Here is a 26340-nt window from a genome sequence, read left to right on the forward strand (position 1 = left end):
TACATGTTGTACTTGTAGTGAGTCAAACAACATTAACTATTAAAATCAAAAATGGGAATACAAAAATTATGACAGCAATACTATAGCTTCTTCGGCTGTAATCCTCTTTCTCTCAAGGGGGTATTTGTTTGTACACAAACAATTTCTCGTTGGGCAAAACAGGATTTAATTTTGCAAACCTATAACAAACTTGTTTTAGTCTTACTAAAATCACTGAAACAGTTCACAAGAATTTCTAAGTTATTTGATTGTTTTGGGAATACACACTGCTTAGTTTTCAACAAAATAATCTCATGAACATCGTGGATTTTGACTACATGTAGATCAATGGGTTGGTTTGTTTTCGTTGAAATTTTAAAAATAATTTTTTTTTTTTTTTTTTTTTTTCCCTGTATAAGGCAAGACTTTCAAAAGAAATATGAAAAGTAAATAGAAATTAAAATCCTTTGGGTCAGGTTGAAAACAAGAAAATTCAGATTGGAAATTATCTTGAATCTTTGTGTATTTGATGTGCGCTTCTACGATGAAATGATGCCACTTTATATGTGTTGGCCTGGAATCCAGGCATGTGTGGACTCAATCTGATTAAAATCCGATGTAGATGTCGGCTAATCGTTCATTGCTATTTTACCTTCGTTATTTTGCCTGAATTGACCACCTTGGTACATGTTTACATTTTTTAGCCTGATCGTAGAGGAGGCGATCAGGCTAAAAACGTAAACATGTACTACGAAGGTCAATTCAAGCTAAATAACGATGGTAAGATAGCAATGCACGATTAGCCGACATCTACATCGGATTTTAATCAGATTGGTGTGGACTTTGCTTCAATCATTCCCCAACTGCACCTAGACCCTAAAATAAGATTATGATTTCCCACAGTGGCATTGAATATGGTAATTATGTTTAAGTCATACAGCTTAACCCTCTGATTTGGTTTTAATTTCGCGACGACGCTTTTGACATTAAAAACATGATAAAAAAAATTTGACACTTTTCTGGCTATGGCTTCATGGGAACAATAGGTTGTTAGCAAAATATCAGACATCATACTCGAAAAGTGAGAGCAAAATGCCAGGCATGTATGCGAAAAGTGAGAGCAAAATGCTAGGCGTGGTACGCGAAAAATGAATTCAAAATGCCAGGTGTGGTACGCGAAAAGTGAGCAAAATGCCAGGCTTGGTGGGCGAAAAGTGAGAGCAAAATGCCAGGCATAGTACGCGAAGTGAAAGCAAAATGCTAGGCGTGGTATGCGAAAAGTGAGAGCAAAATGCTAGGCGTAGTACATGTAAAGTGAGAGCAAAATGCCAGGCGTAGTACGCGAAAAGTGAGAGCAAAATGCCAGGCGTGGTATGCAAAACGTGAAATCAAAATGCCAGGCGTAGTACGCGAAAAGTGAGAGCAAAATGCCAGGCGTGGTATGCAAAAAGTGAAATCAAAATCCCCATTCAATTGGATTGTAGGCTACTGAGATGTGTGTATTGTGGGCCAAGAAGAGACTGGTGCCAGAATGGTGATGGTTGTGCAAAAAGCATATATTGTGCAGGATTAGATATCAAGTGAAGTCCGTTGGGAAATATCAAACTGTGAAACCCTACAAAAATCTATCTCTGCCATCAACGATTGGTAGACATTAACACTAATCTTCAGCTAAAGCATCTCGAAGTTTAGAGCAAATCAACTCTGTGGGCAGTACAATGTGTCTATGAATACACGGAGATTATTTTAACGATGATGAGCGACTTCCGAAATAATGATCAAAATCCAATGCTGTTGAGAGTGGCTTTCCTGGAAGAATGTACCGCCCCGGGGTACTGAAATCGGGGAACACATTATTCCCAAATGATGCCCCAGAACGCAATCAAGAGATTTTGTCTTACTCAAATTACATGAATAATTTATTGGTTTTGACTGGTTATGTTGAACAAAGATACTTTCAGTTTCAAGTATTAAAGGTACAATAAAATTATGAAATGTAACATGTTTATCCTCCTTTGCTGTAGTGGTGCGGAGAATTTAAGAAGACAGTAATGTGTATGTGTGTCTGTAGATCTATGGCCAATAGCATGCTGGACGCTTTGTATACATACAGATATACTATTATGTGTTGGCTATTGTTATGATTATGATGTGACAAGAGATATTTATGCTAGCAAGACAGTAAAGCCTGTGTTCAAATGGTTGTGAGAATCAACTATTGGTTCAGCTGTGTACTATTATGTTGATGTCACTCAGTACTGTGATTGGTACTAGTACTACTAATATGGTGTAACTCAGTATTATTAGTATTAATACTGTGATTGGTACTACTATTGTGGAGGTGTAACTCAGTACTGTGATTGGTACTACTACTATGGAAGTGTAACCCAGTATTGTGATTTCAACCCATGAGTGACTGTGTACAAGTCTTAGACATTAAATAAATGCTTCAATAAATACATGTACAGTGTGTCCGGGATAACAACGAAGTACAAAACATTGATAGGGGTAGATGTATGTCCGTAAGACTTGCGTACCAATCAAAAGAAAGTGTGTGGTACTAGTGTGTGCAACAGATGGTAGCCCATTTAAAATTGCTTGTTACCATATTTAGGGAATTATGGACGTCCATTAGCGTGCAAGTGTCAAATCCAGGCAATATAATACTGAACTGTGGAGATAAAGAATTTGTAAGACATTTTAAAATGGTTGCTTTATGTCCAGACACATTATCGTTTATCAAGCATAGTGGCAAAGCCACAATTGTACAATGTAACAAAAGATCACGAGATTTCCCGAACTTGTAAGGAGCAGAATGTTTTGGAAGAGCAAAAACTTTTGACAAGGATTTTTTTCTCAAATGCAAAGCTCTGTGTTTGAATTTAGTGAAATTATGGGTTGCTTACCCAACAGCGAAATATAGAATCTAGTGGAGATGCCGCAAAAATTGGATAAATAAAGTGTCTAAAAACCGAATTGATGGACAAAGTATACAGTATGATGCCAAATTATTCCTTGAATGAAAAAGGAAAGCAGTAACTATGCCAAATGTAAGCATAAATACTTCCAGAATTTTGATTTGAGAAGGAAAGCAACATGGTCGATAAAAATTGACATGAAGTCATTGGTTGAAAGACGAATATTACACTGTGAACATCTCGTCGCTTGTGTGGATGATACCAAAGGTAGACTTGTTATTTTATTGAAAGTTTATTCAAGGAGTTAAACCGTCACTTCCTGTCTAGGAAAGTGTGGAAGGTTTAGTAATGTCTATTTATTAAATACTCAAATTTTCATCTCACAGCCAGAGAAATTCAAAACCTAATAAGGATTTACTGCCGCTTTCTGGCTACAGTAAAGCTTTGTTAGGTAAAAGACAACCAAATACTACATGTAGGTGGGTAGAGAAAGAAGAGAGCCCCAAATCCCCACTCAACTGGACTCTACCCACATGTACTATTTAGGTTCTCTAAGGCCTAACAAAACAATTTGTGTGGTTCTGATTATGCTCAATTTTTTAATAGGTGGGGTAGGTAGATTTTTTGTTTTATTTTTATATTTCTTTAATGTGCGAGTGTCTAGTTCAGGTAGTTATGTTTTCCATTGTTTTTCCAAATGGTCTCTGTGTTATTGGTTTCTTCCCATCAGATGTACAGCCATTAAAGAATGGAAGAACAGTTTTATATTTTCTTTTTAACTTGATGTCAGTTTCCTCATCCACTATTTCTGGCGAGACTTCACAATTTTCGCGATTTTATTATTTTTTCCTCAAATATGTAAAAAAAAAAAAGTTTAGGGTCAGCAGTGAAAAACTAGGTTGGGTCGGGTAACCGGAATCAAACACATTTTTATTGGGCCTAATTCCAGTAAAAATTTCCCTGTGCTTTTTCCTAGCATTCCTAACCAAAGTGTTTGTAACATGTTCATGACAATGTGAAAGGTTTTCCTGGATTTCACAAACTTTGTGTGATTAATTGCAAAGTTCTTTTAATCTTAGCAAAACTACTACAATTATCCAGTAGCAAGGTTTAGGAAGTAGTCAGCCTTGTTTTACACCTAAGTCTTTCGAAAATCTGAACAAAAACAGTGTGACGACATGAACTACAAATAATTAGAATTGACAATCAAAGAGTAATTACCCCAGACTTTGTGTCATTCTGAAGTCCCTACATCTTTGGAGAAAAATCTGTTCTGGTGTGAAAAATCTGTTCTGGTGTGAAGTACGAATAATCAGAATTGATGATGGTTTGAGACGAGATACCCAAATGAAATCACATTGGTGTATTGATTGTTTTAGATAAGGCATCCAAAACCTTCTTTGATAGAACCAAGTTTTTTAATCTGCACAAAAACTCTTGTATTGGTGTGAACTTCAAATAAATAAAACTGATAATTTTAGACTAGGCACCCATTGGGTAACCAAAGTCCTTAAATCATGACTCATTGACTGTTGTATTGGTGGTGTTAGATGTAGACAAGGCACCCAAACTGAAGTCCTAAAATCTTAGCAAAAACTCTTGTATTGGTGTGAACCAGAATTGACAGCTTTAGAGTAGTCTCTGCATGTTTTTTGTGTATGTCTTGTTAACAGAAGTGAAAGTATTGTACAGTGACCATATGTTGCTTCATGGACAGCCCAATCAGCAATTACCTCAATGGTTGATGTACAATGGAGGCTAATCATCATTCTAAACCAATCCCTAGTCTCTGGTTGCAATATAGCTCCGAGCATGTCTATGCCTCTTTGCTCTCCAAATGTCAGCTGATTGCTTCTGAATGGAGACGAGGCTAGAGCTGCATCCCGACAAAACTAGCGTATTATAGTTGACGTTTTCGTTCTGAATTAGTCGTCTCCCTGGAAAAATGTGCGAATCAGCATCTGCGGCCAATCATGCTCACAGACGTTATTCACCATACGTGCAGATGGCGAAAATACATCCACAACGACGAGGCGAAGGTACATCCAATAGCAGTGGGTCGTCGTCTGCTGCTTTCTACTGTAACCATCACCGATCTTATTGGCACTTCAAGGAAGTTGCAGGTAAATGCCAAGAATCGAGTCAGTCTGTGTATTATCAGCATAGTGTGTTCTAAGCCAAAAATTGCCAAAACAAAATTGCAAAGCCAAAATATTTCAAATGATTTTCGGCTGAGGTTATCTAAAATATTATCAGTTTTCGCTATTGCTGAAACAATTCTGTCTTTGTCTGTTATGGAAAGACGTGGTGCTTGGCTTGACTGAGTTCTGACAATGGTGGCAATTTGTTAAGGTCATAAGCTAATACCACTTTCACCTCGCAATGAAAGCAGAACATTGTAAGTACACACAAAAGAGCTACCGCAAGTCTGCCTCAATAGGTCCATGTTAAAATAACACTTGAGAATCAATGTTGCTGGAAAAGTTACACTTTGCCGTGCAAGTAGTTCCAACAAAGCCACCATTTCCTTATCAGCTCCTAGAGATGTTGTCAAGTTTGATGGTTAGATTTTGGTTGTCTTTTTCAGGTGCCAAGTTAAACATCATCATGAAAACAATTCCAACAAAACCACCATTAATTAACTCTTAACGGTAGTTGTAATGTGGCAATATGGTGGTTGTAATTTTGTTGTCTATCTCGGGCTTCATGTTATGTTTTTATGATATACTAACTGTAAGCTTGTGACAATGGCCGATAAAGATATAATTTTAGCTCCATATAGCAGTGCTAAAACTAATTTAGTAGTCTATGTGTCCTGGACTACTGCTAATTTGGTAGTCTAGATACAATGTTTAGTAGTCTATGTGTCCTGGACTACTGCTAATATGGTAGTGTAGATACAATGTTTAGTACTCTATGTGTCCTGGACTACCGCTAATTTGGTAGTCTAGATACAATGTTTAGTAATCTGTGTCCTGTACTACTGTTTATTTGGTAGGCTAGATACAATGTTTAGTAATCTGTGTCCTGTACTACTGTTTATTTGGTAGGCTGGATACAATGTTTAGTAATCTGTGTCCTGTACTACTGTTTATTTGGTAGGCTAGATACAATGTTTAGTAATCTGTGTCCTGTACTACTGTTTATTTGGTAGTCTAGATGTCTATGTGCCATATTGCTACTTTTGAGCCATCAACAGATATGATAGAGTGTTATTGCTAAGCATATGAAAACTCAATACACAGAAGTGAAGGAATCAGTAATATTTTAGGGTGTTATATTATATCATGTTTTGACTTTCAGAAGAAACTCGTGAATCCTGAAAGTGGGAAAAATGTTTGTACACTATAATATATGTTGTACGAAGGGTATGGATAACATGTTAGTGTGTAGATGTAATTCAGCTCGATGTAGACAAAATGTTGTTTGCAGTATTCAGTAATATAGACATTTTTATGGCTTCGTTTGCACTTTTTAGGTTTCTACCATTTCATCACCACAATCAACAATTTTTTGTTTCCACACAAAGGAGACAGGAGATGTAAGGCTAAAGCTTTCCCCCTCTTCCACCCCACAAAAAATAACAACAAACCCCCCTCCCTCCCCCCCCCCCCCCCAAAAAAAAAAAAGAAAAAAAGAAAGAAAAACCAACAACAACAAAAAACCCACCAAAAACCCACGAACAAACCAAAACTCAATAGCTTGTGGGACAAGACATTTGAAGTAATTACATTTACAGCCAAAACAGACAGTATTCTCCAGAAGACTACTTGTACAAATATGTAACATATACATTTACAATCAAAGTTGATCATTTTGGAAGTTTAGGTTGTTGTTTTACTTGATAGATAACAACACTTTTAGAACTGAATGCAGCTTGATTGTTATTGAGAATGAAAGTAATCAAAACTTGTGTAGTGAGTAAAACAACCACCTCAACTTATCAAATGATCGACATTTGATCGTGTTATGTACAGTTTTCTGGTGAGCATTCCCTAGTTTAGCTGTAATGTGATCTAAAAGGAGGAGGAAAGTCAAAGTTACAAATTGTCAAGTCACAGATATTTTGTGAATGATAATTCTTTTGTGTGTGAATTTGCATTTTCATAATATATGGTGAGAATAAATGTTTGTGGCTGCTTTAGCACAAATGAAATTTCTACTCTCAGAGTTGAAAGAATTTTTGGAAGTTTATCTCTAATTGTTGCTGATGTCTGTCTTGTCAGGGATATTTATACAGTAAGTTACAAATGAAAGTGTGTTGCCTTTCAAAATGATGACAATAATAATGATAATATCAAATTTGCGGAATGGATCATTTTATTTTTGGTTTTGATTAAATCATAAATGATTTTAGATTCAGGTTTTGTTTGTTTTTCGTGTGTATTGTCTGTTAAACATGTTTCTGTTTTATTGAGTGAGCTGCTTTTCAGCTTCCTTTGAGTGGTTAACATGTCTGGTATCAAGTAAATACTTTTTATTTTGTGGCGAGTTTTAAGAATTGTTGCCATGCTCCTTCAGATTAATACAGGGGTTGATAACTAGAAATCCTGTTAGTTGTGTCAAATAAGTGAATTTTCGCTTGCAAGAATGTGCTTCTAATTTCTGTTTGAATCACTCCCAAGCACTTGGATAACTACTGTCTTATCTGTGGACACACAGGGATGCAATACCATCATTCTTTTGTTCTGGACCAACATTTTCTATCGCTCTGCCAGATAACTTTTTCTCACCCTAATCTGATAGTGGCTTTATAAGTGGAAAGTTACTTTAAGTCTGTCAGTGTAAACTTTTTGTTACATGTCCTTCTAGTCCAACTCCTACAGTGTCGTCTGAAATCTTAGACTTGTCCCTAGAGCCCTCTGTTATAATGAATATTTCATATTATAACTTAATATGTGACGTACAGTAATATTGATATTTGAGATCTAGTCAAGTCGTGTATTGTTACCTGTCAATCACAGTTTGTTCATTTCTAGCCAGACTCAAATGTTTCAGTGGTTTTCATTTATGATGGGTTTATTGTTGAGGATTTGAAGGTGTTGCATGTTTATGGACAAATATATCCTGTCCCATAAGTGAAATGCTACACCGACCCCCATTTCCACAGTGTAGTATATATACATGTAATTTGTACATCTCTTTGTACAGGACCACCTAGCAGACTGGTAAAAGATGAATTTGTTCATGAGTGTGTACAAGTTGAAGGAGGCCAACCTGGTACAAGTAATGGCACCTTACAGACAATACAACATACCACCCAACCAGGGACACTACCTCACCCAGCCTCTCAATCCTCACCGGCCGATGCTTTTCCAAATAGATTATCAATAATATCTCCTCAACAACCACCACCACCACCTCCACCACCACCACATAGTACAGGTAAGAGTCATCCATTTTTTTCTGATGGGAAAGTTGTGAAATAAAGAACAAAGAAAAAACAAATAACAAATACAACCAGATCAAGAATGATGAAGTGTCACATTCCTTGAGTTCCTCTAATGAAACTGGCTCAATCAAAATCTGACTAAAAGTGCTATATTATGTCATCTGGCTCAACCAAAATGTGACTAAAAGTGATACATTTTATTGTCTGGCTCAATCAAAATCTGACTAAAAGTGCTATATTATGTCATCTGGCTCAACCAAAATGTGACTAAAAGTGATACATTTTATTGTCTGGCTCAATCAAAATCTGACTAAAAGTGCTATATTATGTCATCTGGCTCAACCAAAATGTGACTAAAAGTGATACATTTTATTGTCTGGCTCAATCAAAATCTGACTAAAAGTGCTATATTATGTCATCTGGCTCAACCAAAATGTGACTAAAAGTGATACATTTTATTGTCTGGCTCAATCAAAATCTGACTAAAAGTGCTATATTATGTCATCTGGCTCAACCAAAATGTGACTAAAAGTGATACATTTTATTGTCTGGCTCAATCAAAATCTGACTAAAAGTGCTATATTATGTCATCTGGCTCAACCAAAATGTGACTAAAAGTGATACATTTTATTGTCTGGCTCAATCAAAATCTGACTAAAAGTGCTATATTATGTCATCTGGCTCAACCAAAATGTGACTAAAAGTGATACATTTTATTGTCTGGCTCAACCAAAATCTGACTAAAAGTGCTACATTTTATTGTCTGGCTCAATCAAAATCTGACTAAAAGTGCTATATTATGTCATCTGGCTCAACCAAAATGTGACTAAAAGTGATACATTTTATTGTCTGGCTCAATCAAAATCTGACTAAAAGTGCTATATTATGTCATCTGGCTCAACCAAAATCTGACTAAAAGTGATACATTTTATTGTCTGGCTCAACCAAAATCTGACTAAAAGTGCTACATTTTATTGTCTGGCTCAATCAAAATCTGACTAAAAGTGCTATATTATGTCATCTGGCTCAACCAAAATGTGACTAAAAGTGATACATTTTATTGTCTGGCTCAATCAAAATCTGACTAAAAGTGCTATATTATGTCATCTGGCTCAACCAAAATGTGACTAAAAGTGATACATTTTATTGTCTGGCTCAACCAAAATCTGACTAAAAGTGCTACATTTTTAGTCCCCGCCGGACAAAGTCCGGGACGGGGACTTATGGATTGGGTTCTGTCCGTCCGTCTGTCCGTCCGTCCGTCCACAGCCGTTTTTTGGAGATGCCTGGACTGATTTTTTTCAAACTTGGCACTGGGGCAACATACAGTGGCATACATATGCATGTCAATTTGTTTCATGATACGATCCAATATGGCCGCCTAGCAGCCATTTTGTTTGCAAATTTTCCCTGTCTAAAGCCATAACTCGGACATGCTTGAACAGATCTCATTCAAAGTTGGCATTAGGACAGTGTTCTATGACATACATGTGCATATCCATTTTCGTCGTGATACGATCCAATATGGCCGCCTGGCAGCCATTTTGTTTGTGAATTTTCCATGTCCAAAGCCATAACTCAGACATGCTTAAACAGATCTCATTCAAAGTTGGCATTAGGACAGTGTTCTATGACATACATGTGCATATCCATTTTTGTCGTGATACAATCCAATATGGCTGCCTGGCAGCTATTTTGTTTGTGAATTTTCCATGTCCAAAGCCATAACTCAGACATGCTTGAACAGATCTCATTCAAAGTTGATATTAGGACAGTGTTCTATAACATACATGTGCATATCCATTTTTGTCGTGATACGATCCAATATGGCTGCCTGGCAGCTATTTTGTTTGTGAATTTTCCATGTCCAAAGCCATAACTCAGACATGCTTGAACAGATCTCATTCAAAGTTGGTATCAGGACAGTGTTCTATGACATACATGTGCATATCCATTTTCATCATGATATGATCCCCCATACCCAACCAATCCTTTATTGTTGTAGGCATGTTCCATGTCCAACAAGCAGACACAACATATCTAAGTCTGTTTGATTTAGGTTCACAATTGTTGTTGCGTGATCAGAGTAGTGATAATTCCTTAAAACCCAATCAAAGCGGGGACTATGTCATTCTCAATGACTTGTATCTTCTGGCTCAACCAAAATCTGACTAAAATGCAACATTTTATTGTCTGGCTCAACCAAAATCTGACAAAAAGTGCTGCATTTTATTGTCTGGCTCAACCAAAATCTTACCAACAGAGATATTTCTTGAGCCAGAAGAAAATGTGTAGCACTTTTGGTAAGATTTTTGTTCAGCCTGACAATACAATGTAGCAGTGTTAATAAGATTTTCGTTGAGCGAGACAAAGTTTGGTTTCGGACTTGGTGATTTTAATTGTAAAACATCAATAATGGGAATCCTGTTTGAAACATCTGTTTTAAACATTTCTTTCAGAACTGTTTGTACAAATCGTTATTTCCAATATTTTTTCCAAAAGATAGATGGGTAAATATTGCAATATTGGTATTTCCAACCAAAAATACAAATAAATCTGAGGTTACAATTTTTCCGTTAGACTTTTATTAATTATACACATCTCAACTACGAGACAAAAAATCTTGAATCCCTTATTCTGCTATTTGAGTTTATGTTTTTTTCCTTCAATTTAAGTGTCTGAATTCATGTAATTATTTTTTTTTGAGACTCAAAGTGTTTTATTTTGAGGTGTGAGGTGGAATTGAAATAAAATGCAATTCGTACACGACTGTGTACTCTTGAAAATCTAAACTGAGTTCCAAAGGGCACTGAAAATGTAGCATCACTAGCAATATTTAGCTCCATTCGAATCACTCACATATGTTTCTGATGACCAGAGAAGCTCCCCTGATTTAAAATGAAATCTTTCCCAAACCATCATATGGCTATTTAAAATGATGGAAGACAGGATTTGGGACACCACACATTTTTTTTTTTGTGATTCGATGATCAAACTGGGCAATAATTGACCTTTGACCTTTCAGATGTGAATCAGAGGACATTTCTGAACATGAGTCTTCTGAAGGTTAGGTTTCTTTAATATGAAATTGTTCGACAGCCAAGTTTGCTTTTATCATATTGATTTCTTTTGAAATATTCATGACCAAGCTGAATGTGAACAAACTCCAAATTTTCATAAACATGGAGATATTATTTCAATATATGTATATATTATGTATGAATGTATCAATATTTATATCTGTGTTCTAAGTAACCATACCACAACTGTAACTTTCTTGCTTGGCAGAAGCTTAAAGTTTAATGGAGTCAGTCTGCAACTTTATGAGAGTGTGGTTACTTTTGTTTCATATTTCATTACGCTGCTACATGTAACTACATTTTTAATCCGGGCTAACATCTGGTAGAAGTGTGACTATGTACTCAGATATGATAGGAAAATTATACAGTGACATAATTTTTACTAAAAATATTCGGACAACAACAGAATTTTGATTACTAAGTCTGTATTTGTATATTCAACCAACTTTATCATGCTGCCATCCGTGGTGATTTGTTCCTAAATATGTTATGAATGTATGTGTTATTATCTACTGACTTTAACCAAAATGTAGCCTTTGTTACAGTCTATATACTTTAAATCTGGAATTGAAAAAAATTCAGCTGTCCAAGTAAATAACAGCGGTAGTCTGATTTGAACCCCTATATGTAGGGTTTGAAATGTACTGTTGAGAGAGATTTGAGACAAAGATAATGAAATTCTTCAATATCAGAAATTATATTGAAAAAATACTCAGTCTTTTTGTGTCCGACAACCAAATTTGACTTGTCAGTTTGATTTTGGAGGAGCTTTGGCTGTAGATGAATATGAAATTGTTTCAAAAATTGTCAAAAAAATGTTCAGCTGAAATGTTTTGTGTGTGTTTTGTACATGCTCTTAATCACTCATTACTTAGAGCAGTGAAGGGTAACAGGAATGTCAACAATTCATTCAATGTCAACAGTCATTCAGAAGAAAAAAAAATGTCCTTTTTGAAGTATCTTATTTGTGAACACGTTCTGAAATGTACAAGCATTGCAACAAAGAAACCTCACTGATAGGTCCAAAATGAGAATGAAATTTTTTTTTGCCAAATATTCAGATAAGAGATTTTGGGAAGTATGAAGCTGCTGAACTGTAGATTATTAGTGTACTTTTGAAGTATAAAAATTTCTCATTAGTGAAAATTTGTCAAAAGATGATGGATAAGTAATTTAGTCAAAATTTATATCAAATTTAGGATGGATTGATGGAAAGGTTGAAACTATTAAACCAAATCTATAATCTTTGAACATGAAAATATTTTGCAAAATTTTGGCGGAAAAGATGACAAATAAATTTAAATAAAGAATTATGACAGATTTAAAAGGAAATTCTAAAACTAATGAGCCAAATTTATGTTATTTGTGAACATGAACATTTTTTTGGCTAAAAATTTGTCAAAGAGATGACAAATGGCTAAATTTGTAAAAGTTAATTTCAGATTTTAACATGATAAGTGTGAACCCAAAGAACCAAACCAATGTTACATTTGAACATGAACATTTTTTTTGCAGTAAAATTTGCAAAGAAATGATAGATAACTAATTTAGTTGAAGTTTTTTAAGAATGAAAGTCTGAAACTAATGAGCCTTATCAATGCTATCATAAACTGTCTCAGTTAGCCATTTGTCATTTTTGAAGTGCGTGAATTTATAATGTCATCAAAGATACTACTTTGGAAGTACCCCTCTCTCTCTAAGTAGCTTTGTAGAGTTCAACCAGTCTTGTGTGTGCATCTACCATATGGCATACATAAATTGCAACCAAGAGCTGTACATGGAATAACATGATTAATATTTCAAATTGTTCATTTAAAAATCGTAGATTTGATTGAGGTTATGCATAATTTAGTAGGCTGAATTTCCACTCGTGGCAAGACGAAACTTTTTGTTGATATATTGAGCCATGATGTAGCTAATACTTTGAATTAAGGGAAAGATCTTAGGATGAGCGTTAACCTTTAGGTGTGAAAAATGCAGTCTGGCAGAGCTATACAAAAAGTTGGCCCAGAACAAAAGAATAATCCTATTAAAGCCCTGTGGCTCCACTGATAGGATAACGCTAATGTTAAGAACCTGGGATTGAAACCTTGGCCTTTAAAAGCGCAGTGTGGATGAGGATTGAAACGTGGGTATGAAAATCAGTTTGGCAGAGCTATAGAAAAGTTTTTTTTCTTTTTATAAGGGGCCTTGTCACTACGAGTCGTGAGATGGGTCACGAGTATTGTCTGAGTGAATGAAAAAAATATATTGGGGATTAATATAATTATACCTCCTCAAGCATAAGTTATGAAAAATCTTGGAAAATAATGGCGATTTGGAATGTTTTGACTCCTATTTTGAGCATTGCAGAACAGATGTCATAGACATGGGTTATTGTGACGTAGAACGACCAGGGTATACAATCCATATTTTGTGTTCAAAGACAATAACTTGGCTTGTACATGGTATAATTAGATTCAATATTTTTCTTTGTTCAGCCAAGGAAAATATGAGTGACCTAAGGGGCCCTTGTTAATACTCGTCTAGCAACTCGTAGTGACAACCCTGAAGTCACAAGTATTTTCCGGCTGAATGAAGAAAAATGTTGGAGAATAATATAATTGTACCATCACCAGTACCGGTGTTAAAATTTGTGAAAGTAATGAATAGCAATTTTGAGCGTTTTGACTTGTATTTTGAACATAGCAGAACCAATGACGTAGACATGTGTTGTTGTGATGTAGAATGACCAGAGTATATATCCCATATTTTTTGTTGAATCTGGCTTGTGCATTGTGTAATGTTGCATATTCCAAAATGCAGATAATGAATAGAATAGAAGTAGATAGAAACACACAACAGTTGTGTGTCGGATTCATTACTTTTACTTGGTTAAACTAGAAAGGTTTCATTTCAAGCAAGACTTTGTTGAACGACTGTTTAAATATGTACAAATGTACAAAGCATAACACTGAGACAACAGTTGTCGTTGCCATGCCAAATTGATTAGGTTTCGCAGACCAGTTGATGGTAAAATAGAAAAATTTCAGGAAAGCATTGGTTAAAGGATTATGTCAATAAAGATATGACAATAACATTGAGGACGGAATATTTGATAAATTTGATGCCCATAAGCTAATCTTAAAATAAGATATTTTGGGTTGAAATTTAATCACTAAAGGAGAAATTTCTCTTGAGGCACTCAGTGACATCTGCAATGGGTCATATAATGACTAAATGTAAACGACTTCAGGCAACTTCTTCTCAGAAATATAACTTTTTTTTGAGTTTGTTTGTCCTTAAAAGTACATCTAGGAGTATCCGAAAAAAGGCTAACTGATTATTGCAATCTTTGCACCACAATACGCAGATACTTTTCTGTGGGTTTCTAGAGGAAGATAGTTTTGTTGTTGTTGTAAATTCTGAAGTGCACATGTAAGATCTGTATGACATTGGGGTTCAATTTGAACAAGCCTCTTTCCTCTCTAAGTTCTCTAAGCTGAAATTTTGTTTAGTTCTCATGTCTACCCACATGCAGAGTCACAGAGCTTGATTTTAACTTCTACACTTGGTAGTCAGATAGCCAAGTGAACTGTTTCAGCTACAGTTTTCTGTTAATTTCCATTGCTCTAACAGACTACCACCTTGTGAATTTTGCAGTCCAGATACATTTGTACAATATTTAGTAGTCGATATGTCCTGGACTACTGCTAATTTTGTAGTCTAGATTCAATGCTTAGTAGTCGATATGTCCTGGACTACTGCTAATTTTGTAGTCTAGATTCAATGCTTAGTAGTCGATATGTCCTGGACTACTGCTAATTTTGTAGTCTAGATACAATGTTTAGTAGTCGATATGTCCTGGACTACTGCTAATTTGGTAGTCTAGATACAATGTTTAGTAGTCTATGTGTCCTGGGCTACTGCTAATTTGGTAGTGTAGATACAATGTTTAGTAGTCTATGTGCCCAAGACTATACTGTTTCAGTAAATTCAAGCCCTGCAGAATTTAAGGGATGACAGGATACAAACTGTAAAACCAAAAGATGCAAACTATGAAACCTCACACAGACCAATAAGAATATAGTATAGGTAAATGCTGACCAATGAGAATATAACATAGCTAAATGCTGACCAATCAAAAATGGGATATTGACAGATACTGTACAATAACTCTTATTATTCCCCTCTTCAGATGTTGGAAGCCCACCGGGACAACCAGTCCCAGTTAGTATAACTGGAGCCAATGGTTTTATTGGCAATGAGTCTGTTCCTCCAAATACGGATCCTGACAGACAAAGTGAGCATTTATGAACTTGTAGAAAGCACATTTCTAGCCTCAGCTTGCTGCCATCTGCCGTAGAATAGTTGGCTAGATTGCTTTATATAAATAAATCTGCCTTATCTCAGAGGTTACTGCAGCCTGTGGAAATTATGGAATCTTAAGTTGAAAATTGCCTGTATGAATTTCTAAAAAGTTGAAAATTGCCTGTATGAATTGTTTTTTAAATTTAAAGTAAAAAATGTCTGTATCATAAAGATGCATGCTTATGTATAAAAACTACAAATTTTATAGTAGAAATTTAAGTTTCAGAATTCAAATTTAAAAAAAACAACACTTTTTGTGTGTACATTTTTCTATGTGCAAAATTAAAAACTATGAATTTCAAGGGAGAAATTGATTTAAAAAAAAAAAAATTTGTAAATGTTGGTGAACTGTTTTCTCTTATATGAAAAAGATAAACTGCTAATTTGAAATGTTATGAGATATGGAAAAAAAATTGTGTATTGCTCCATAACTTTGGAATTCAGAACCCCAAATTTTCTTGTATTGTTTCAAAAGAACCGGTATCAAAACTTTTAAATGGCAGTTTGGAGAAAATTGAAGGGCTTTCATTTTCAGTGAAAAAGTTTTGATAAATGAAAGTTGATGTCCAAATTTTGAATTTCATATTTTAAATTTGTTTTAAAATTAATGTGATAATGCTTACTGTCATTACATGTGTATCATACCGACTAAAAATCAGGCAAACCCCTCCAAATATTTGTTAACTTTATAGATTAGATGTGCTGACCTCGCTAAATGCTTCACTTAGTCTTATAGTGCTAACACCTGTCTTTTTACAATGTATGTAAAAATGTCAAATTAGAAAAATAAAACTATAAAACTTAGAGCTTGCTCCGCTTACTGCCAGCTACTGCTACGTTTAGAAGTTGTTGTTGCATGTACAACTTTCAATAAAAGTTTGTAAGTGCTCATTGGCCAACAAAAGGACGCCTAAAAGCTTTTGCAATAACATTTGTTGATTGTATGCATCAGATGTTTTGCTGTAGGCTGCATGTATGTAATGTCATTGTAAGCCTGGCTGTAAATGTCATAGAGCTTGGCCAAACTGGCCGCAAGGCAGACAATTGCTTGGTGTCTCCTTACTTCCGAGTTAGCTTCCTGAAATACGAGAACCACTTCATGCAGTTCACACCTGATTATGTTGTCACATTACAAATGTCAGTCAAACTGTCATCAGAAGATTTGTGTGTGTTTGTGTTTGTGTGTGTGTGTGTGTGTGTGTGTGTGTGTGTGTGTGTGTGTGTGTGTGTGTGTGTGTGTGTGTGTGTGTGTGTGTGTGTGTGTGTGTGTGCATGCAACTTGGCTGAGTTTACTGGCTTGCATCATCTTACGAACGCCAGTCAAACTATTGTCAGTACTGTATATTTCTTCTCTGTGTGTTTCTCGACTTGGTTGACTTTGTAACTTGGTTGGTGTCTGCACACGACTCCATCTTTGGTGTCCTTTATCTAGTAATACATAGATATTTTGTTTCGATGGTGTCATATACAACTGGTCTTTGATGATAGACACCCTGTACATGCACACTTTTTCAACTCTGGAATCTTTGTCAACCAAAAAAAAAGTGGAAAAAAATTGAAATTGGAAGATCCCAAACATGAAAAATTTCTAATTCAAACAGAAAATAAAAAATTTGAAATGAAAACATAGTGACTGCTATGTTGGAAACCACGACTAAATAATATTGTGATGAAAATGGCACCTCTTACTTTGAAAACAAAAATTGATAAAAATATGGCTTACGATGTGTTGCCATATCTCTTTGTAGTGTTAAGAGCACCACTGCAAGCTTACAATATAGAACAATAAATTCTGCATGTGCTTTCAGTGATGGAACTGTCAAACTGTCTTTCACAAGCATGTTGCTCACGTTGTTCTCTCTCATAGTTTTTCTGTATTTTTGTTTAATTCTGAATATTTTACCCTCCCTCTTTGCAGTTTTAGTTTAATAGGGTGGTAAGTAGGTAAAATCAACCAGTGTAGAATCATATTAAATACAGTGAATCCATACATCCACTATATATATATATATATATATATATATATATATATATATATATATATATATATATATATATATATATATATATATATATATATATATATATATATATATATATATATATATATATATATATATATATATATATATATATATATATATATATATATATATATATATATATATATATATATATATATATATATATATATATATATATATATATATATATATATATATATATATATATATATATATATATAGTGTGGATGTATGGATTCCCTGTATTTAATATGATTCTAAATGGTAACCCATTTTATGGAAAGATAATTAGAATCCCCTGTAAAATGATTTCAGCCTTAGCAACTAACCATTGTATGTTATATTCAATTCACTTCATTTGTGCTTTCATGTTCAAGGAGAGATATGGAAGATGTGAAGTTAAAATCCAGTGTGTATGTGCTTACAGATTTGTTTGCTCTCCTGGCATTTTAGAAAGTAGTGTACAGTACAGTTGTATCTGTATGTATGTATGTATGTATGTATGTATGTATGTATGTATGTGTGTGTGTGTGTGTGTGTGTGTGTGTGTGTGTGTGTGTGTGTGTATGTATGTACGTACGTACGCATGTATGTACATGTATGTGTGTGTGTATGTGTGTGTGTGTGTGTGTGTGTGTGTGTGTGTGTGTGTCAGGGGAAATGCCAGTTGTAAAGTACTTGAGCACAGTGTCGGAAAGCACTATAATGTAATATATAAAAATTAACATTATTACTGTATAAATATGTAATGATTATATGATAACAGCTTTGTACTTTCAGTGGTAAAGTAATGATCTTCTGATATCCCGTATTTCTTAGGTGCTCTGGTTGGACATATTGGTGGTCCACCTACTGGACATCCACCAGAGAGACCAGCATACATAACAGCACAACCACCAGCAGTACCACCAACAGTCCCACCACCACCGCCACCAGCGCCAGCACCACCGCAGACTCACTCTCACCCACCTCCCCCACCAGGAGCCCCTCCTCAAAGTGGACATGGACCCACCTCACCAACACAGACATCTGTCAGTCAAAATCAACAATTCAGGGGTAAGTATTCAATGTGATGTTTTTGTTTGGATTCGATTTCTTTTTTAAAGTGCTGATGTACGATGGATGGACGAACAGGCAGACGGACGGAACCAAACTTATAAATCCTCTCTTGGCAGTATCCATTGGGGACTAAATATATTTAAAACAGATGCAGAACATTGTAAGGCCTTTAAAAAAAATTGTTAGGATGTTATTCCAAATTTTTGTGCCTGAAAAAGAAATAGAAAATTGACCAGGGTTTGAACTGGCATGACAAATTGTTTTGTTTTTTGTATGAAATTAAAATTTTAACAAGAGAAAATGATTGCTTTGTTTTCAAGGATTTGTCATCAGACCTATTAAGTGTGTGGGTGTTTTATGATTACTTGATAATTTAGTGTTACTGTTACAGCTTAATTTATCATTATTATCGTTATTGGGTGAGTATATATATATATATATATATATATATATATATATACACACACACAACAAACGGTTGTATATGTTGTCACTCTTTTCCACCATTGTGTTGTAGGAAATACCACAACTTGGACAGGTGACAGCACTCGAGCATACAGGGGTACCATGGAAACACACAGTGGCAGTGTGCCACCATCGCCATATTGGCAAGGAGGTTCTCAATTACAAAATGAAGCTCTTAGTCAGGCACTATCAAATCATCCAGGTATGTGTTATATTTTGTGTTTATAGATTGTGTGTGTGTGTGTGTGTGTGTGTGTGTGTGTGTGTGTGTGTGTGTGTGTGTGTGTGTGTGTGTGTGTGTGTGTGTGTGTGTGTGTGTGCGCGCGTGCGTGTGTGTGTGTATGTGCGTGTGTGTGTGTGTGTGTGTGTGTGTGTGTGTGTGTGTGTGTGTGTGTGGTGATGTGGTGATGTTTTCAAGTCAAAGTATATTTGTGACTGGATTTTCAATCTTTCAGGATTTGAAAAAATAAAGGAGGCTCTACCTTGAAGTAATTATTTTCATCGTTTTTAGTTTGACATATCGGGCAATGTGTTGTTGGTTGCCACCAATCACACTTTCTCTCCTCTCAAACTGTTCAAAACTCCTACGATATCCTGATTCTCTTGATATGAATGTTTATTAGGACATCAGGATTAAAATCCCTGGATAATTAAATATAAATTTTATGATGAATTTGTCTGTCGTACAAAGGAAATGATGTATGTGTATGGACAGAGTTAATGGAAAAGAGTGGTAAATTATCATACAGACAGATAGGTTATTGGAATCAGTGAGTCAGGCAAAAGCGATTAAGATGAGATATTTAACACTCCATTACAATCATAGTTCTGTGTAGTTGTCGTCATTGTTAACTGTGTCTCACAGAACAAAATAAGAAAAGTACCAAACCTTTGTGTAATTTCTGAGCATCCTCTTGCTGAAATGAAAATGATACTACTCCAAACCACTTCAATTTATTCAAAAAATGAAATAAAAAACAGCTAATGTTCATTAGTCCAGTGTTGGTCCTTGCCATAGGCCTGCATTGCCCCATGGGAGTCAACCGACATACATATGTAATAGCTGGAAATGAATATTCATGACTCCACACTACTTGTTAACTTCCAATCAAACAAATAGGACTAAATTTCGAAAAGGTAACTTGAGCTCCATTAATTCTATCTAATGGAGTCCAGTATCCATTCTTATTCTACAATCAGGAACAAATTTCAAGTTTCTGTTTCTCGGCAATCATGCATAATATATGTGATGTAAAAATCATGAAATGATTCGCCAGATACCAAATTTTACAACATTGTCTTTATAAAAGCCTGTAGTGAAAGTACCGTTTAATGTTGGCAACTTTCCAATGTTTTTGTGAGAAAGTTAATTTGTAATAAATGAATAGATTTATAATTAATTATGTTAATATTGTTTTTAGGTCCAGAGCATTGGTGTTCCATAGCCTATTTTGAACTGGATCAACAAGTTGGAGAAATTTTCAAAGTTTTGTCAAGTTGTCCGACAGTGACAGTTGATGGTTATGTGGACCCATCGGGCGGTGACAGATTCTGTTTAGGACAGTTGTCGAATGTACACAGGACAGAGGCTAGTGAAAGAGCCAGGTAGGGTTAAAATGGAATTTGTAAAATGAGACGTGTGATTTTAGACATCAAAATGACAAGAAAGAGGAACATCAAAAAAGGGAGAGAGAGAGAGAGAGAGAGAGAGAGAGAGAGAGAGAGAGAGAGAGAGAGAGAGAGAGAGAGAGAGAGAGAGAGAGAGAGAGAGAGAGAGAGAGAGAGAGAGAGAGAGAGAGAGAGAGAGAGAGAGAGAGAGAGAGAGAGAGAGAGAGAGAGAGAGAGAGAGAGAGAGAGAGAGAGAGAGAGAGACACACACACACACACACACACACACACACACACACACACACACACACACACACACACACACACACACAGACAGAGGGACCAAGAGGGAGAGATGATCATTTTCATTTTACTGTAGTTTTCATTTCTGTTGTATTAATTCTTTACAGGTTACATATTGGTAGAGGAGTGCAATTAGACCTACGAGGTGAGGGTGATGTTTGGGTGCGTTGTCTTAGCGACCATGCTGTCTTTGTGCAAAGTTATTATCTGGACAGAGAGGCTGGAAGAGCACCTGGCGATGCAGTACACAAAATTTATCCAAATGCTTACATCAAAGTAAGTGATAGAGTTTAAGTTTTGTTTTGGCTGAAAGAGTAAATCACTGTGGGCATTCCTGGCATACATACTGTTGGTACTTGCACAGGATTGCACCCCTGCTAACATTATTGTACACCTGCGTGCAAATGAATATGCAATCATTCCACATACACAAGAAATCATGTGAAGGCACAGTTGTGTTTCTTGTACAAAATTTGATGTTTTGGATAACTCCAGGCTGTATACAGAAGTGCCAGTGTGGTTACTTGGGGTATTTGCACTGATGCTTGTGGTGTTTTCTTCTGTACTGCCACTCCCCACACTCAGAAAATAATGGTATTTCATATCTTGTCTTGTCAGGTCTTTGATCTCCACCAATGCCATCAACAAATGAGACAGCAAGCAGCAACTGCCCAAGCTGCAGCAGCAGCACAAGCCGCAGCTGTAGCAGGCAATGTACCGGGGCCACAGTCAGTTGGAGGAATAGCTCCTGCTGTTTGTAAGTATAATAGTAACCTTCTTATGTGCATATTTTATCGTTTACAAGATGAAAAAATGGCTTGCCATTCTTTATAGATTTAGTGTATGGTAACCCATTAAATCATGACACACTATATGTAGTATGCAAGTACAGGGCTATAGAAACCTAGTCATTCTATGGCCTAATACATTTTCTCTAAAATTGAAAGTTTTTTAAAATCTCTCCAGACTTTGCCATGTGAAAGCTTATTTCTGGACTTTTTGAAATAACATAAAAAATTTGTTGATTTGTGATCCTGTTTTCAAGAAAATCAGTAATATTTCTTTTTCCCATCATGTTGACACAGTATTTCGTCGTGTCATAGCAGATACGACCTTAATACTGCACTGACGTGATGATTTGGCGGCCATTTTGGATTCAAGAATATACTGATGCAAATGTTTCCAATATATAACTGCAAAAGAATAAGCAACTATTTATGCAACTATGAACATAGAAGGCAAAGTTTCAGTGTAGCGTTCTCATGTTGTTAGCCTAGAACCTTTGCTGTTGGTTGCATCTTGATTGTCATTTCACCTGGTGCATACTTAGCAGTACACCCTTACTGTTCAGTATTCCAATTGAAAATTTGACTATTTTAAGCAGCAACAGTTCCACCTCAGTGCTTTGATACTGCAGTGGTATTGTGAGCTGAATCATAGTTGAGTCAACCAGTAAATATGATCGATTGATATATTGATTGACACCATAGCTCCATTTAGACTCTCTCACAGTCCTTGAAGCTTTGCATAAATAGCTAAAACTTGGGTTGTTTCGCCTAACACATCAACAAAAGGTTAGCCCTATGTGATCGATGAGGGCACACAGTACAGGGCTAGGGATCCTGGGATACTAGTATACGAGTACAATTATGCAGTAGATACATACAAAACAACCCAAGTTTTAGCTATTTATGCGAAGCTTTGAGGACTGTGAGAGAGTCTAAGCTCCATTCTCCTTGTTGATTCCCATCATCTTACTGACATCATCTGACACAAGAGTTACTCGTACAATCCAGTGCAATTTTGTGCCTGTTTTCAAATCACACTGCTTTACAGTAAACTATTGAATTGATAGTTAAGTATACTGCTATGCTAAGAGTGGTAAGCTACGTTTATGTGGCTTACAAGGTTTCTCTGGAGTTCTACTCATGCTTATTGCAAAGGAGAACGTTACAGATCATAACACTGTCTAGATGAAGTAACACATCGTAATAGAATACTGTCTAGATGAAATATCACGTTGTAATAATTAATAATTTATTATTTTTATCTTTTTCCAGCATACTCAGCTGCAGCAGGGATCGGTGTGGATGATCTGCGACGTTTGTGTATTCTTCGCATGAGTTTCGTCAAGGGTTGGGGACCTGACTACCCACGACAAAGCATCAAACAGACTCCATGTTGGATAGAGATTCATTTGCACAGAGCGCTGCAACTTCTTGATGAGGTTTTGCATACAATGCCTATAGTTAACACCCGTGGTTTGGCAGATCTCTGAATATATACCGTGGCTGAAAAAAAAAAATACCCGCTGCAGTAAGAAAATACACTCGTCCCAATTAGACTTCTGTCTATCATTTCAAACAAGCTCATCTTCGTCATTTCTCAAATCATTCTTTTTGTATAAATTAAAAGAAATAACATTTATCACTGACAGTTCCGGGTTTTTTCTCTCCTTCTAACTAAAGTATTAAACTTCATCTGCGCAGCCTTCTGTATTGTAACATCATACCCTGGAATTTTAGTCAAAGTTTCAAATCCTGTATTTGCACTTCATAACCCTGCACTCACTGCATGAAAGTAACTAAACTGCAGCTATTGCCAATGGCTAACCGTCTTTGTCAACATTAACCAAACTTAGTCTGTGTTATGATTTGAAAGCTTGATAATAGTTTGAGATATATACTTTATTTCTAGAAAAATACTGGTATTGTTCACTGATATTGTCTACATACTGCCCATTCCATATTAGTGTTCACTGGCTCTGTTTGATACAAACCTGCAGAAACCAATAAAAATGGTACATGATAGCAAGATTGCAATTTCTTGCTACATTTTGTCTAAAATGAAATAAACCATTTTTTGAACATATTTGCAACTAGACCCAGACATGCAGGTGCCGATGTTTTGATGTCTGTATTTGATGTCGGCATGGTGACACGTTAATTCACTTCATGTAGACAGAATGTCTCAAGAAACTATAGTCATTCAATCTTGCTATCTTAAAGTGTAGCATGTGTAAAAATTGGTTTCTACGTGGTTGTATCAAACAGAGCCAGTGAACACTAACATGAAACGGGCTGTAACAATTACATAAATGGCAATTATTGAGTACCTATGTATAGCAATTATCACTCAAATTAAAGACTGAATGATGAGTTTTATTTTCAAAAAATAATTACAGAAAATTACAGATCTTACGTTTAGATATTCATTAAAGGGGTATAGTCTGTAACTGAAAGTAATCGTAATGTTTGTTTCATGTTCAAATATCTTATTGCTGAACTATTATACACTTATTTCCTGACCTTATTTGGGCACTAGTAGACCTATATTACCATGAGAGTTGTTATGCAGCAACTGTTTCCCAAGGCTGAAAGCTATGAGAAATAATTGCTGCATAACAGCACAAGGGGTAATATGACATCTGCTAGTGCCCAAATACGGCAAGGCAATAAGTGTTTTATAACACATCACATTCTCAGGCACAGATTCTTCCTAAAGCAAATCATCAATAAGACTTCAGTGGTGCATGAATATTGCCCTGGGGAAAGTAGAATGTGAAAAAACAACCCCTATATGCAAATTGAGGTCACTGTGGGTCAATAGTCTATACCATGTGGTACAGTCTAAGCCAATCACTGAAGACATGAAGACAGTGTTTTATAAATGGGATCATGTAGAGTTCCCACCTCCTACTTACAGACATGTCATATTTTTGGGGGGGCCACAAAATGACCAATTCTTGGTTTTCAAGCCAATTTGTGCTTACACATTCTGAATTCTGATGAAAAAATTGTATTGTTTTATGTTTTATTTTGCATGTGGTATGTCACACATAGACTACACAGATCACAGTTACAGACTATATGTCACTTTAAATCCAAACACACATAACAAAGAAGATTCTCACTCATCAATTTGACCTGGTCAAACTTCAGTCCTGGACTAAAACTTCCTTTATGACAGGGACAAAACTTGTGCCAGTTGTGGCCAAGTAATTTCAAACGTGAGCACAGTTTCAACAGATGTTTAATAGTTGCCATGGTTATGTAACTAGATGGGTGTCTCAAGCGTGTAAGGGTATTTGGAAATGATAGTATCACCGTCTCTTGTTTTTGTCTCTCTTTATTATTCACCATTCAAGTGTATATATCTACAAACAAATTTTCAAGAATTTGCAAATTTAGAAAAATAAGTCCACATAAAGATGTTAAAATGTATTCAAATAAAAATTGAAGACAGTCTGGAATCTTGACATTTCTGTCAGGATGGTCAAAACTTCTTGATACCATAAACAAAGATAAAGACAAAATGCAGTAATCAAAGTCCTGATGAGTTTGCTGACAGCACTAATACTTGTTTGCATTTGTTCCAGGTTTTAAATTCTTTGACCTTACGAAGTATGACCCCTAACCCTTGACCTTCACAAAGTGTTTGGTGTTCAGCTGATTGGAGAAGAGTTGAAACAAAATCATTGGTTTATGTGTTGTAATGTAAGAATAACAGAAATGAGAATTTGTGGCAAGAATTGGAGAAAGCAACCCGTGGATAATGCCATGATGAAGTCAGAAATACATCCAGAGATGTGGACCCAGTACTTTTACCAGTTACAATAACTTTAACTTTTGAAGAAAAAAAATAAGTGTTTGGAGCCTTGCAGAGACAAAGTGCAGTTTTGCATTCAGTAGTGTGTTACTAAACATCCTTGGCTTGTCTGAGCTATGTTTTCATTTCATCTCTTCTGCAGATTCTTTTTGCACTGCTGATAATTATTTTCACACAATACTAAGAAGGGAATAGAAAGCATAGTGATGTGAAATATACACTATTATTTAGTCAATTTTATTTTATTTTTGTGTGCAAATTTTGTACATTGAAAATGCATACGCATACAAAGAAGTATGGGAACTTGGGCAGCATTGTGTCAAGCCAGTTCATATCCATAGCAACAGATTAAAGCAAGAGGAAAGTAGGTGTCAGAGATGTTTACCAAAGAGAAAATTCACAAAATAAATTGTTGTGGATGAGTTCCGTGTCACGAAGTCTTGGGTAGGTTTTACTCCATGCTATGTTTGGTGTCCATGAAGAGTGTATACTTGGAATCATATCTGTTGATGTCATCACATTGGTGTGCTTCAGCTGATGATGTCACTCCTTTG

The 26340-nt window shown here is 35.7% G+C and overlaps 1 protein-coding gene across 1 annotated transcript in view; it reads left to right on the forward strand.

Moving 5' to 3' along the window:
* The window catches only part of LOC144447055 (mothers against decapentaplegic homolog 4-like), a 69017-nt gene extending 43188 nt beyond the window's left edge, over positions 1–25829 (forward strand). The window contains exons 4-12 of the mRNA XM_078136936.1: positions 8049–8282; positions 15547–15651; positions 18563–18799; positions 19320–19469; positions 20689–20872; positions 21286–21454; positions 21797–21935; positions 23239–23494; positions 25557–25829. Coding sequence (XP_077993062.1) covers positions 8049–8282; positions 15547–15651; positions 18563–18799; positions 19320–19469; positions 20689–20872; positions 21286–21454; positions 21797–21935; positions 23239–23456 — 1436 coding nt within the window. The 3' untranslated portion in view covers positions 23457–23494; positions 25557–25829. The remainder of the gene's footprint in view (positions 1–8048; positions 8283–15546; positions 15652–18562; positions 18800–19319; positions 19470–20688; positions 20873–21285; positions 21455–21796; positions 21936–23238; positions 23495–25556) is intronic.
* Positions 25830–26340: the final 511 nt, after the last annotated feature.

The sequence above is a fragment of the Glandiceps talaboti genome, chromosome 16 (genome assembly GCF_964340395.1).
Source record: "Glandiceps talaboti chromosome 16, keGlaTala1.1, whole genome shotgun sequence".
Taxonomy (NCBI): Eukaryota; Metazoa; Hemichordata; class Enteropneusta; family Spengelidae; genus Glandiceps; species Glandiceps talaboti.